Below are 15,486 nucleotides of genomic sequence, written 5' to 3'. Positions count from 1 at the left end.
CTGCTCGACATCTCGTATGTTTTTAAATTTTGAAAAAAAAAAAAAAATTATCATTTGTTTTCTTTCATTGCTTAGGTTGTTGATGTCTTACCTAAGAAATCTTTGCCTAATTCAAGATCATGAAGGTATATTTCTGTGTTTTCTCTTCAAGATTAATTTTAGAGTTCTAGCTCTTACCATTAGGTCTATGATCTATTTTGAGTTATTTTTGTGTATATTGTGAGGTTAAGGTAAAAATTTCATCTTTTTGCATGTGGCTATCTAATTGGCCCAGTACTGTTTGCTGAAAAGACAGTTCTTTCCTCTATTTTATTATCTTGCCACCTTTGTTAAAATCAATTGGCCATATAAGGAAGAAGTAGAACTATCCCTGTTTTGCAGATGATATTATCCTATACATAGAAAATCACAGAGACTCAGCAAGAAAACTACTGGAACTAATTAAAAGATTCAGCATAGTGGCAGGATACAAGATCAGCATACAAAAATCAGTTGGATTCCTCTATATCAGCAAAGAGATCTCTAAAAAGGAAATATGGAAAACTATACTATTTACTATAGCTACCAAAAATATAAAGTACTTAGGAATAAATCATACTAGGGACACAAAAAACTGATACAAATAAAACTACAAAACACTACTACAAGAAACTATAAGAGATCTACATGAAAAGGAGAACATACCATGCTCATGGATAGAAAGACTGAACATTGTGAAAATGTCAATACTACCCAAAGCAATCTATACATTCATTGCAATCCTAGCCCAGATTCTATCAGCTTTCTTTAAAGACATAGAAAAACCAAATACTAATTTTATATGGAAAGGGAAGAGACCTCAGATAGGGGAAACACTACTAAAGAAGAAGAACAAAGTAGGAGGTCTCACACTCCCCAGTCTTAAACCTACTATATACAGCTATGATAGTCAAACAATCTTGGTATTGGTACAATGGCAGGCACATAGACCAATGGAACAGAACTGAGAATCCAGAAGTAAACCTATCCACCTATGGACAGCTGATCTTTTACAAAGTGCCAAAACTCATGTGGAAGAGATAGTCTCTTCAACAAATGGTACTGGCAAAACTGGATATCTATTTTCAGAAAACTGAAACAAGATCCATAACACACTATACACAAAAACTAACTCAAGATGGATCAAATATTTAAATGCAAAACCTAAAACAATAAAGTTCATCAAAGAAGACACAGGGGCAAACTTAGGAGCCCTAATTTATGACATAAATAGACTATCAAACATAACTAAAAATGCAGAGACAGCAGAAGACAAAGTAGATGATTGGGACTGTCTAAAAATTAAATTCAGAAGACAGAGTTGGAGTAACCTCTCAGAGACAACCAAACACCTTGAGAGAATCACCGGGCCTGCTGACTTGTAACCATAGTCTTGGGGGACATCATGCTCAATTGGCACAGCACAGTATATAAAAATCTTGTTTCACAACCTATTTTGGTGAGTAGTGACTAGGGTTTTAAAAGCTTTCAAGTGGCCATCTAAGATGCAATTATTGGTCTCCTCTCATCTGGAGTAAAGAAGGATAAAGAAAATCAAAGGCATCTGGAAATAATTAGTCCAAGGATAAGATGGACCAGGAGGACCTCAGCCTTCATGACCCTGAGACCAAAAATAGTAAATGGTGCCCAGCTACCAATGCCAACCACTCAGAAAGGGATCAAAACTGGAGATACTGGATAGAGTGGGAGGAAAAATGTAGAACAAAATTCAAAAAGACAAAAATGACCAGAATTACTGGTTGGATGGAGTCTGGTGGAACTTCCAAAACTATGGCCCCGGGTTATCCTTTGGGCCTAGAATTGGACTCAGTCTCATGGATTGGCTCTCAGCCCAACAGTAGAGGGACCTACATGTGGAGCGCCTACCTCAGGGTGATGCACTCACCTGTTCTAAGTCGATACACCGCTTAGAGCAATTGGCCATGGAGCACCAGAGGGACAGCATTCACACGGCGGGAAAGCTGGACAGATAGGAGTGTGCAGTTGGGAGGGGCACAGGGAGGCATTAGTTACAGGGAGAGTTTGTTACAGAGGAGAGTTTGTTATGGTCAGAGATGGTAAAAGAAAAAAAAAAAAAATTTATGTACATCAAAAGACTTCTCCAAAAACAGTGAAAAGTGTACCTATAGATTGGGAGAAAATATTTGGCCACAACATATCTGACAAGGGGCTTAACTCTAAAATTTACAGAAAACTTCAACACCTCAACTTCAAAAAGACAAACAATCCAATTTAAAAATGCACAGAAAACATGAACAGAGACTTCACCAAAGAAGGGATTAAGGCAGACAACAAACACATGAAGAAATTTTCACAGTCATTAGCCATTCGAAAGATGCAAATTAAAACAACAATGAGATGTTATCTCACCTCAGCAATAATAGCAAAGTTCAATAAGACAGAAAGTGACAAATACTGACAAGGATGTGGAGAGATTGGAACTCTCATACACTGCTGGTGGGACTGTAAAATGATACAAACACTGTGAAAAATGGTATGGTGCTTCCTTAAAAAGTTGGAAATAGAAATACCATTTCATCCAGCAATCCCACTACTAGATATATGTCCTAAAGAAGTGAGAGCTGGAGCATGAAAAGATACATGCACACCCATGTTCATCACAACACTGTTCACAATAGCAAAGAGATGGAAACAACCTAAATTCTCACCACTGGCTGAATGGAAAACCAAACTATGGTACAGAGATACAAAGGAATATCATGTAACACTAAAGAATAATGAAGATTCTGTGAAACACTGCAAACTGTGGATGAACTTGGAAGACCTTATGCTGAGTGAAATAAGTCAGTCACAGAAGGACAAATATGAGTCCACAATTATAAAAATTCAAGGAAAGGTTTACACATGAAAGGAAACTTTCTTTGTTGGTTCCCAGGGATGGGAAGGGAGAAGAGAGGAAAATGCTAGCTAAGTAAGAGACACATTGATTTGGTTGAAGGGAATGGCAATATACCAAAAGTGAGTAACCAGCACAATAATACCAAGGAAAAAGAAGACCAGAGAGGTGCACAAGAGGTACAGACAGCAAAAGTAAATAATTTCACTTACACAATACTGCAGTAGCAGTAGTAACAAACATTAATCTATGGGTGGATACATAGCTAGACAGGCAAGGGTACTAGACAAAAAGGAATATACCCATGACCATATATAGGTTTGACAGATGATATTTCTATGTATGTATTTGTCTGTTCTATAAGAATGTCCATATATAATAGAGCTAACGGGGGCAACATTATGATAACTTAGCCACAGCCAAACACATTGAGGGAGTGAAGTCGTTGGGCCCGCAGACTCAGGACCATGGTCACGGGGAACAGCAAGCTCAACTGGCATAATAGACTACACAAAAACATTGTTTTACATCCTACTTTGGTAAGTAGTGACTGGGTTCTTAAAAGCTTGCAAGTGGCCATCTAAGATGCTACAATTGGCCTCTTCTTATCTGGAGCAAAAGAGGAGTGAAGAAAATCAAAAGCACATGGAAACAATTTGTCCAAGGGACTAGTGGATCTTGGGTACCTCAGCCTACATGACCCTGAGACCACCACTAGATGGTGCCTGGCTACCACTCCTAACCACTTATAAAGGGATCATAATTGGAGATCCCAAGACAATAGGAGAAAAATGTGGGAAAAAAACTCAAAATCATAAAAAAAGACCAGGCTTCCTGGTCTGGTAGAGACTGGTGAAACCCCTGAGACTATGGCCCCTAGTCATCCTTCAGGCCTGGAATTGAACTCACTCCTATGGCTTAACTTCTAGCCTGATAATAGACCTATGAAGTGAACAGTTACACCAGTTGGTGCATTCCTTACAACAATTAACCAGGAGATGACAAGGGCAGCATTTATGCTGGGAGAAAGCTCAAGAGTCAGGAATGCATAGGAAAAAAGGACATGGGAAAAGGTCACCACAGGAGTAAGTGGGAAAAGAACTGTTACATTGTGGGGATTGCAATCAATGTCACAAAACAAAATATTTATGAACTGTGTATGGAAAATGAATTTGCTCTGTAAACTTGTGCCCAAATCACAATTTAAAAAAAGAAAAAGAAAATGACCATAAATGTAAGAATTTACATCTGGATCCTCAGTTATGTTCCATCAACTTGTATGCCTGTCCTTTTGCCAGTATCCCACTAATTACTGTAGTTTTGTAGGAAATTTTGAACTGAAAAAGTGTAAGTCTTCCAACTTTTCCTCTCCTGATAATTTTGGATTTCCATATAAATTACAGTATCAACTTGTCAATTTATGTACCAAAACTCTGCTGGAATGTAGCTAAGAACTGTATTGAATCTATAGATTAATTTTGGAAAATTGAGACTTCCAAACCATGAACCTGGAAGTTCCTGGTTTTGATATTTAATCTATTTTTGACCTTTAATTTCTTTTAATGTATTTTGTAGTTTTCAATGTAAAGGTCTTGCACTTCCTTCGTTCAATTTATTCCTAAGGATTTTCTTCTTGATGCCTTTGTAAATGGATTTACTTCCTTAACATAATTTCTAATTTTTCATTGCTAGTGTCTTGACCTCTGCAGTGTAGTAAATTACTTTGTGTGGCTTTTCTACCCATAAGTCTTTGTAAACTCCAAGGTGAGATATGCTATGAGCAACTGAGGAGCTCCTGATTGCTGAAGGTGTCCACCTGGAGTATTTCTGATGGGCGTGGCACAAAACAATGTTCTGGGAGGTGTCCACTCTCTCTCAGGTGCTTAGAGTTCTGATGCTATAATTGGCTAGTTTGACCACCCTGCCGGGCTCAAAAGGAGGCCTCCTGGAGGCAGAACTCTCTCTGACTGCTGGTGGAGGAAGACGTGCTGCTGAAAGAGACACGGGCTCCTGAGACACGTGTTGCTGAGAAAGAGACTCTGAGAGACTGCTGGCTGAGGGACGGTGGGCTGAGAGAGAGACTCAGCATTTTTCCTGAACCTGAATTGTAGTCTGTGGTGCTTCCCTAATAAACCCCATAATCTGTGAGCTCTGTGTGGCCACTGCAGCGAATTACTGAACCCAGGAGAGAGGTGCTGGTGCTTTGGGAGGAATGGTTGGAGAAAGGGCTGGAGGGAGGCAGCATGTCTGGCCTTGTAGGAATAGGCCTTGGGTTACTGCTGGTAATCCTGTCTTCCTCTTGTAGGGTTATGGGAGGTCAGAACATGTGGCCTCCTTGCTGTTTTTGCAACCTCACTGCTGTCAAGTCCATTCAACTCATAGAGACCCCTCCTTGGGTTTCCCAGATGGTATCTCTACAGAAGTAGGTTGCCTAATCTTCCTTCCTTTCGAGGAGTGGCTGGTGAGGGTAGCTAAGAGTCTGATCTGACTCGATGGCAGTGAGTTTGGTATTTTGGTTTCGGAATTGAAATAAAATTGATTTGTATTTTGATTTTATATCCTCTTACCTCACTGAGTTTGTTTATTCTAATAGGTTTTTTAGGGGGTGTGGCAAAGAGGGACAATTCAGTAGGATTTTCTACCTACAGGATCATGTTATCTACAAATAAAAGCAGTTTTATTTTTTCTTTACTAGTATAAACTCACTGCCGTGGAGTTGTATCCGACTCATAGCAACCCCTCCTTGGGTTTCCAAGGTGGTATCTCTACGGAAGTAGATTGCCCAATCTTTCTTCGGAGGAGTGGCTGTGGGTTTGAACCGCCAGGTCTCTGGTGAGCTTCATTATTTTCCTTGCTTATTGCGTTGGCAATATCCTCTCTTTGGAGCTATTATTGGAATATATATTGTATCTGTGTATGTTATAATCCAAACAATACCGTTTTACAATTTTAGTTTTATGCTGTTGTGTTTTTTTTTTTTCTTTAAATTAAGATATGAAAAGGGAAAGATAGATTTATACTGTATTTTATAACTACATAATTACCTTTACCCCTACTCTTTATTTCTTTCTGTGGATTCAAGTTACCTTTTGGTGTCACTTCTTTTGAGTCTGAAGAACTTCCTTGAGTATTTCATTTAATATTTCTCGGCCTGCAACCAGTTTTCTTTCTTTTATCTGAGTGTGTTTTGTTTTGCCTTCATACTTGAATAGTAGTTTTTCTGAATATGCAATTTTTGGTTGGCAGTTTTTTGTTTGTGTCTGTTTTCTTTCTGGCCTATATCTTTTCTCTTGATACTTTCAAAATTTGCTCTGTCTTTATGTTTCCATAGTTTGACTGTTGTGTCTTGGTGTGATCTATTTGTGTTTATCTTGCCTGGAGTCCATTGAGATTTTTGGATGTATAGATTAATATTTTTCATCAGATTTGGGACAATTTTGGCTATTGTTGTTGTTGTTATGTGCCGTCGAGTCAGCCCTGACCCATAACGATCCCTCCTTGGGTTTCTGAGGCAGTATCACTACGGAAGTAGGATTGCCCAACCTTCCTTCCGAGGAGTGGCTGGTGGGTTTGAACCACCAGCCTTCTGGTTAGCAGTCAAGTGCCTTAGCCACTATGCTACCAGAGCTCCCAATTTTGGCTATTATTTCTTGCTATATTTTTTCTACTTCTTTCCGTCTCCTTTCTTTCTTATACATACATTGTTATACTTGATATTTTCCACTGGTCTCTGCGTCTTTGTTCATTTTCTTTATTATTTTTTGTCTGTTCTCCTGATTGGATAATCTCTATTGATGTATCTTAAAGTTTCCTGATTTGTTCTTCTGCCAGATCAAATCTGCTATTGATATACACTACCAATTATTTTTTTAAGTTACTCTCTTTTTTGACTCCAGAATTTGCATCTGAACCTTTTTTTTTAAAAAATAATTTCTATCTCTAATAGTATTCTCTGTTGGATGAATCATTATCAGCATGTTGTTTGTATTAGGTGCCATCAAGTTGTTTCTGACTCACAGTGACCTCACGTGACAGAGCAGAGCCGCCCCCATAGGTTGTCTAAGCTATCTTCCTTTGTCGTGTCTTTCTCCTGCAGAACTGCTGGGTGGGTCTGAACCACCAGCCTCTCAGACAGCCATGGAACGTTTAACCCTTGTGCCACCAGGACACATTCATTGTCAGCATAAACCTACTGCCATTGAGTTGATTCTGGCTTATAGTGACCCTATAGAACAGAGTAGAACTGCCCCCATAGAGTTTCCAAGGCTATAAACCTTTATTGAATCAGACTGCCACATCTTTCTCCCGTGGCACAGCTGGTGGACTCAAACCTCTGACCTTTCTGTTAGCAGCTAATGGCTTTAACCATTCTACTTGTTTAGCCTTCTTTCTTCTCTTTCTTTGAGCATATTTTTAGTAGTTGCTTTATCTGCTAAGTCAAACATCTGGGTTCCCTTATAGACAGTTTTTATTGACTGCTCCTTTTATAAGAAGCCCTGGTGGTACAGTAGTTAAGTGCTAGGCTGCTAACCAAAAGATCAGTGGTTCAAACCGACCAGCCACTCTATAGGAGAAAGATAATGGCAGTCTGCTTCTGTAAGGATTTACAGCCTTGGAAACCCTATACGGCAGTTTTACTCTGTCCTATAGGGTTGCTACGAGTCAGAATTCATCTTGACTATGATGGGTTTTGGCAATGTTTTCTTATGTGTGGTCCACATTTTCTTACATATTGTCATGTTTTATTATTTTTTGTTGAAAAGTAGATATTTTTGAGATTGTTTTAAACTTATTCTGGATACTGATTCCCTCTTGAAGGTGGTGGTTGTTGTTGCTTCTTTTCTTTTGCTCTTACTTGTTTTGGTGAGCTACCTGAACTAATTCTCTGTAGTCTCTATCCTGGCACTATGCAGCCTCTGATGTCTATGCTTTTTTTTTTTTTTTTTTAAATAAAAACCCTTGCTTTATATTTAAGCTAAGCCACCATTAGTTGTTGTTGTTGTTGTTGTTATGTGCCGTCGAGTCGGCCCCGACTCATAGCGACCCCTCCTTGGGTTTCCGAGGCAGTATCACTACGGAAGTAGGATTGCCCAACCTTCCTTCCGAGGAGTGGCTGGTGGGTTTGAACCGCCAGCCATCTGGTTAGCAGGCAAGTGTCTTAGCCACTATGCTACCAGAGCTCCCAAGCCACCATTAGTAGTCAGCCAATAATAGATCAAAGGTTGTGCTAAATATCTCAAGAAAATAGATCTTCACTTTTTCTTTAAAATTACTGTTATTTGGGTGAAAGCTTAGAGAACAAATTTGTTTTCCATTCAATAATTCATACACATTTTGTTTTGTGACACTCATAGCAATCCCCACAATGTAACAGTACTCTTCCCATTTCCTCCTTGTGTTTAGCATTTCCCTTCATCTTTCTTTCCTGTGCCTTCCTGTCTCCTCAGCTTTATCCATGGGCAAATGCTTCCCTTTTGATCTCTTATGGTTGATTGTTCTAATGAGGCATAACTTCCTGGTATTACTGTTCATCTTATAGGCCTGCCAATCATTTGAATGAAGGTTGAGCCATAGGGGTGAGTTCAGTTCCTAGAGTGAAGAGTGTCTAAAGGCCATAGTCTTGAGGTCCCACCAGTCTCTATCAGACGAATAAGCCTGGTCCTTTTAATGATTTTGAGTTTTGTTCCACATTTTTCTCTCACTCTATCCAGGACCTCTTATTGTCATCTTTTTGTGGCAGCAGACAGTTGTGGTAGTTGGCACCATCTAGTTCTTCTAGTCTCGGGGTTGTGGAAGCTGTGTTCACATGGTCCATTTGTCCTTTAGACTAATTGTTTCCATGTGTCTTTGATTTTCTTCACTCTTCTTTTCTGTGGATGGTGAGTGACCAATTCTTGCACCTAAAACAGCCACTCACAATCTTTAAAGACACCAGGTGATACTCACCAGAGTAGCATGTAAAACGTTGTCTTTGTGGACTATTGTGGTAGTTAAAGTTGTGTGTCAACTTGGTTGGCCCTGGTTTCGACTGACTGGGCAGCTAGCTGGATGTAGTTATTCCCCATGGTGAGATTGGTAATTAACTCCATGGTGAAATCTCCTGGAGCAGCTCAGTAGCTACTTGAGGGATGTGGGCTGCTTCCAGTACATAAGAAGCAACTTTGAGAATGCTCTCCAGCTTTTTGGCATGCTTGAACCCTGCATGTAGTCAAGTCATTGTTCAGGCTGCCATGGACTGCTGATCTTGGAACTTGAATCAGTGGCCTACTGTGTTGTTTGGTAATTTTGGGACTGTGCCTTTTTAACTTGTTGACCTTGGGTTTGTCAGCCTCAGAAGCCAGAAGCTACCTGAGTGAGGAAAAACCTCCAGCTTCAGTGGTCCAGGAACAGGAGGTAGAGCTGAAGCCTAAGGTCGAGGGGTTTTCACCCAGCCCCTAGAGCCTGGCACTTTGAACTTGGACTTCTAGCTTCCAAAACTGTAAGAGAATAAATGCCTGTTTGAGCCACCCATTTTTGGCATAATTCCTATCAGAGTGGCACTATTGTTGTTGTGTTGTTATTTGCGGGATCCCTCCTTGGGTTTCCGAGGCAGTATCACTACGGAAGTAGGATTGCCCAACCTTCCTTCCGAGGAGTGGCTGGTAGGTTTGAACCGCCAGCCGTCTGGTTAGCAGGCAAGTGTCTTAGCCACTATGCTACCAGAGCTCCCGGAGTGGCACTGTTGTTGTTGTTGTTATGTGCCGTCGAGTCGGCCCCGACTCATAGCGACCCCTCCTTGGGTTTCCGAGGCAATATCACTACGGAAGTAGATTGCCCCATCTTCCTTCCGAAGAGTGGCTGGTGGGTTTGAACCGCCAGCCTTCTGGTGAGCAGTCAAGTGCCTTAGGCACTATGCTACCAGAGCTCCTGGAGTGGCACTAGGTAACCAAAACAACTATGTTACGCATGTTGGCCTTGATGACCCCTGAGACTATCTTCCTGAGCCCTGAGGCCCAGAGACTCATTCCCTCAAAGTGTTTGGTTATGACTAAGGAGTTTTTATAACTTTGGCCCCTATATACTCTATTCATAGATATATTTGTAGCATATATAAATACATATGTAGAAACATCATCTGTCAAACCATATCTATATATATATATATATAGATAAATAGATAGATAGATATAGATATACATATCCATGCGTGTGGTCCTAGTCACCTTCCTACCCCTGTTCAGCTTGAATGTCTATGTATCCACCTGTAGGTTGTTATTGCTGTCATTGCAGGACTGTGTATGTGATACTGTTTACCTTTGTTGCCTTTAACACTTGTGCTCCTCCCAGTGTCTTCCTTGATCATTTTGTGCTGATCTACCTCTTATTGTATGTTGCCTTTCCTTTCACCAAGTTAATTCCTGTCTACCCTCTCGTTAGTGATTTACCCTCCCTTACCTTCTCACCCTTGGTAGCCTTCAAAGAATGATTCTGTGTGTAGACCTTTTATTGACTTTTTTAGTAATAGTCTCATACAATATTTGTCCTTTTGTGATTGACTTATTTCACTCAGCATAATGTCCTCGAGGTTCATCCATATTAGGAGCTATTTCACAGATTCATCCTCATTATTTAACACTGCATAGTATTCCATTGTGTCTATGTACCATAGCTTGGTTATCCATTCATCCATTGAGGAACACTTAGGTTGTTTCCATCTTTTTGCTATTGTGAATAATGCTGCAGTGAACACAGAGGTACATGTATATATGTTCATGTCATGGCTCTGATTTCTCTAGGATATAAACCTAGTAGTGGGATTGCTGGACCATGTGGTATTTCATTTTCCAACCTTCTAAGGAAGTGCCAAGGAGCTCTGGTAGCATAGTCCTAAGGTACTTGACTGCTAACCAGAAGGCTGGTGGTTCAAACCCACCAGCCACTCCTCAGAAGGAAGGTTGGGCAATCTACTTCCATAATGATACCACCTCAGAAACCCAAGGAAGGGTCACTATGACTCGGGGCTGACTTGATGGCACATAACAACAACAACAAGGAAATGCCAGACTGTTTTCCACAGGTGGTTGTACCATTTCACAGTCCCACTATATTCCAGATATCTCTGCTCTTCAGCACTTGAAAGTGGCCTTTTGCAGCAGAGTTGTCCAATGCTATACATCGTCTGATATCTTGACTGCTGCTTCCATTGGTGTTGATTGTAGAACCAAATAATATGAAGTCTTTGACAACTTCAATCTTTTCTCCATTTATCGTAATGCTGCTTATTGGTCCATTTTTTGAGGATTTTTGTTCTCTTTGTATTGAGGTGTAATCCATACTTCAGACTGTAATCTTCATCTTCATCAGTAAGTGCTTCAAGTCATCCTCACTTTCAGCAAGCAGAGTTGTGTCATCACTGTATCGCAGGTTGTTAATGAGCCTTTCTCCAATCCTAATGCCATATTCTTCTTCATATAGTCAACCTCCTCAGATTATTTGCTCAGCATACAGATTGAATAAGTTTGGTAAAAGGTCCAACGCTGACACACTCCCTTCCTGATTTTAATCCATGCAGTATCCCCTTGTTCTGTTCAAACAACAGCCTCCTGGTCTATGTACAGATTCCTCATGTGTACAATGAAGTGTTCTGGAATACCCATTCTTCTTGTCATCAATAATTTGTTATGATCCACACAACTGAATACTTTGCATAGTCAATAAAATACAAGTGAATATCTTTCTGGTATTCTTTGCTTTGAGCAAAGATCCATCTGACATCAGCAATGATATCCTTTATTCCATGTCTCTTCTGAATCCAGCTGGCATTTCTGGAAGTTTCCTGTCAATATACTGCTGCACCAGTTTTTGAATTATCTTCAGTAGGATTTGACTTGTGTGAGATATTAATGATATTTTTTGATAATTTCCACATTCTGTAGGATCACCTTTCTTTGGAATGAGTACAAATATGGATCTCTTCCAGTTAGTTGGTGAGGTAGCTGTCTTCATATCTTTTAGCATAGCCAAGTGAGTGTCTCCAGTGTGGCATCCATTTGTTGAAATATCCCAATGGGTGTTCTGTCAATTCCCAGAGCCTTGTTCTTCACCAATTTCTTCAGTGCAGCTTCTACTTCTTCCTTCAATACCATTGGTTCTTGGTCATATGCCATCTCCTAAAATGGATGGACATCGACTAGGTCTTTTTGGAACAGTGACTTTATGTATTCCTTCCATCTTCTTTTGATGTTTCGTGCATCATTCAATCTTTTGCCCATAGAATCTTTCAATATTGCAATTTGAGGCCTGAATTTTTCCTCAGTTCTTTCAGCTTGAGAAATGCCAAGCATGTTCTTACCTTTTGGTTTTCTAACTCTGAGTCTTTGCACATTTCATCATAATAATTGACTTTCTCGAGCTGCTCTTTAAAATCTTCTGTTCAGCTCTTTTATCCTGTTGATTCTCCCATTTGCTTTAGCCATTCTCTGTTCAAGAGCAAGTTTCAGAGTCTCTTCTGACATCCATTTTGGTCTTTTCTTCCTTTGCTCTCCTTTTAATGACATTTTGCTTTTTTCCTGGATGATGTTCTTGATGTCATCCCACAATTCCTCTGGTTTTCTGTAGCTAGAATATGAGGTCAGTTGTGGCAAACAGTATCTCACCAGTCTTCTCAGTCTTCAGACAAGTGTCAAAGAGACATTTTGCTTCTATCTTCTCCAAAATGAGCAGAAACCCATGGGTGTGTATACCCTATGTGCTGTCATAACTGGTATGTTTTATTGCCAGTTTAGAGCATTGTTGCATGACATTGCTCTTGTTTACTGTTCTTGTTCTTGTTTACTATATGTTCTTGTTTACTATATGTTTCAAGGCTAAGGTAGTTGATTTAAAATTGGGAAATTGTTCAGTAAAATATTTATGTTTTATTAATCTATGGAGACATGATTAATGTTACATTCTGTTAACACAGAATGACAGCTCAGTTTTCAGAAAGTTATTTATGATCTACTTCACATACTATTTATTTTCAAGGTTAGAACAACTTTCTAACACAGTTAATTGGTTAGAGTGTATTACAGAAATATGTATTTCTACTTCCAAGTTCAGAAACTCTCTATTTCACTTCACATTATAAGTGACTTATACATAGCTGTTTGAAAAAATTGTAAAAATAATATAACAGTATAAAAAGCATTATAGAAGTATGTATAATAGTGACTTACATATATGTGTTTTAAGAACACTGCAGGATCAGATGTGGTTTGAGATCATACAGAAAACATAACAACAATGAAGATAAAGCAAATATTGCAGAAAATTGAGTCAATTAATTAGTAGTTTAATAGTTTCCTAGAAGTAAAATTACAAAATCAAAAGGGTGAATATTTTTAAGATTTTTGTTTTGTTCCAAAATTGCTATAAAGAAGGTTGGACCTGTTTATATTTCCAATAGAAAAGAATTTTTATTTCACCCTACTCTCTCTAACATTAGGCAATCCCCAGTTTTTCAACTTTGGCTCATGTAAGTTATTCTTTTCTCTTTCTGACAATCTGCAGGCTTTCTGTTTTTCCGTTCTTACCGAAAGTTTTTATGCTTATGTTTTTTTTTTTTTTTGGGGGGGGGTAAATTTTATTGGAGCATGAAATAATATAGAAAAATGCACAAATTTACATGTACAGCTCAGTGACTATTTGCAAAGTGACACATCTGCGCAGACAACAGTGAGACCAAGAAAAAAAAAAGTGCCAGCACCCCAGGAGCTCTCTTACATATCCAGTTGCTACCATATCCCTCAAAGGAAACCACTCTTCTGACTGCTAAAACTTGATTGGTTTTGCCTGCTCTTGAATCTTGTACAGTAAATCACATAATAAGTGCCCATATAAGTCTGGATTTTTCTACTTAATGCTCCTGAGATTCATATATGTTTTCCCATAGTTGTAGTTCTCTGATTCTTACTGACGTATAGTGTCCCCTTGTAAGAAATGCCCCAAGTTTACTTATTTTTTTTTTTTTTATTAATTGGCATTGGGTTGTTTCTATTTGTGGACTCATGAATAGGGTTGCCCTGAAATATTATAATTGTGAAGCTACTAGCTCGTTGTGTTTTAATTTCCTCCACTGCTTTTATGTTTTAAAAATTGTTCTTCATTTGGGAAGTATGAAACACTCACTGACATTTTTTATACTTTTAAATAACTTTGTCTTCAATATTTAACTATTAACCATATACAGGATTTTTTTTTTCATGAATGATGTACTATATGCAAATAGTTAAATGATTGAACCATTAAAATATTAATCCATCTTTCAGCCACTCATCTTTAGTGCAAATTTTGTGATCTGGAAAACTATAATGAAGATGCATGCAATTATATTTCAGTTTTCCATTTGTTCTACTTACTATCACATTTCCTCATTCATGTAGATTTTGAAACCAAAGAAAGTGTAACTAAAGAATAAAATTTTTAATGCTTAACTGATCTTAAATTTAATTGTAGATAAAGAATAAACACACACTACAGAAATATTTCTCAAAACATTTACAATTCATGCTGCATGCTTTCTATTTTTCCCATTACTATGCAGACAGTCAATGCAACTATCTATCTCCCAAATCGTTATAATGTTTGAAATTAAAAGGAATTCATCAAACTCATGATAATTAATCTAAATTTAATCGTATTTGTAATTAATTAAGTTATTAAATTAATACTCAAGTTTTGTCATTAAGAGTTACATGAGAAGCCCCATTAATATGTATGTGAAAATATGTTTTCTGGTTAGTTGATTATTTTGGACTGAAATTAGCATTCTACTCCTCATTCATATCCCAGATGAACTTCAAGGGAATATCTTTCATCTTCCTTTGGAAGATCCTGTCAAACCTTTCACTTTGATCCACAGTAAAATGATGTTTCCAGTCTCCAACTGTACCTAGTGGGATAAACAAATGAATGCACCTACATAAGGAAGTAGCATTATAAAGGCAAAGATTACCTCTAACCCATTTTAATCTCTTCTCTAAGACAAGCTAAATATCTGTGTTGGAGTTTGACACATCATTTTCCTTACACAGGAATGAGTTAAGAATGTAACTTAGGAATGCAGTGACACAGTAAATATAGTCCATTTCCCTATCTGTTACACATCTACAGACTACTACTATTGAATCATAATCTTTCTTTAAAAGAAGAAGAAAAAAAATACTCTAAAATACATTAAGAGATTAGATTTTTAAAAATTCTACTGTTTCAAGCACCATGCTAGACAGACTATATACATCATATAATTCTTAAGACACCCTAAACTTTAGATATTTTTCATACTTAAAACTGAAAACAATGAAGCTCAATGATTTTCAAGTAATGAAGTCAAGGTCACAGAGGGTACTCAGAGTGCTATTGCTACAGCTGTTCTGTATAAAAGATTGAAGCCATCCTGAAGCCAGTATTTTTAACTGAAATCTAGCAATTTAGCTCAAATTGAGGAGAAACAGCCGCAGACATCTATTAATCATCAGAACATGGAATGTACGAAGTATGAATCTAGGAAAATTGGAAGTTGTCAAAAAGGAAATGGAACACATAAAGATTGATATCCTCAGCATTAGTGA

At 38.3% G+C, this 15,486-nt stretch overlaps 1 protein-coding gene across 1 annotated transcript in view; it reads right to left on the bottom strand.

Annotated features, from left to right (window-relative positions):
- Positions 1 to 14,685: 14,685 nt before the first annotated feature.
- The window catches only part of LOC103208371 (amine sulfotransferase-like), a 23,391-nt gene continuing 22,590 nt past the window's right edge, over positions 14,686 to 15,486 (bottom strand). Inside the window, exon 6 of the mRNA XM_007954066.1 lies at positions 14,686 to 14,807. Coding sequence (XP_007952257.1) covers positions 14,686 to 14,807 — 122 coding nt within the window. The remainder of the gene's footprint in view (positions 14,808 to 15,486) is intronic.

This window comes from Orycteropus afer, unplaced genomic scaffold, assembly GCF_000298275.1.
Source record: "Orycteropus afer afer isolate SDZICR_OR568_19922 unplaced genomic scaffold, OryAfe1.0 scaffold00430, whole genome shotgun sequence".
NCBI classification, from domain to species: Eukaryota; Metazoa; Chordata; class Mammalia; order Tubulidentata; family Orycteropodidae; genus Orycteropus; species Orycteropus afer.
Note: the sequence above shows the minus strand (reverse complement) of the source record. Positions and strands in the feature narration are given on the sequence as shown.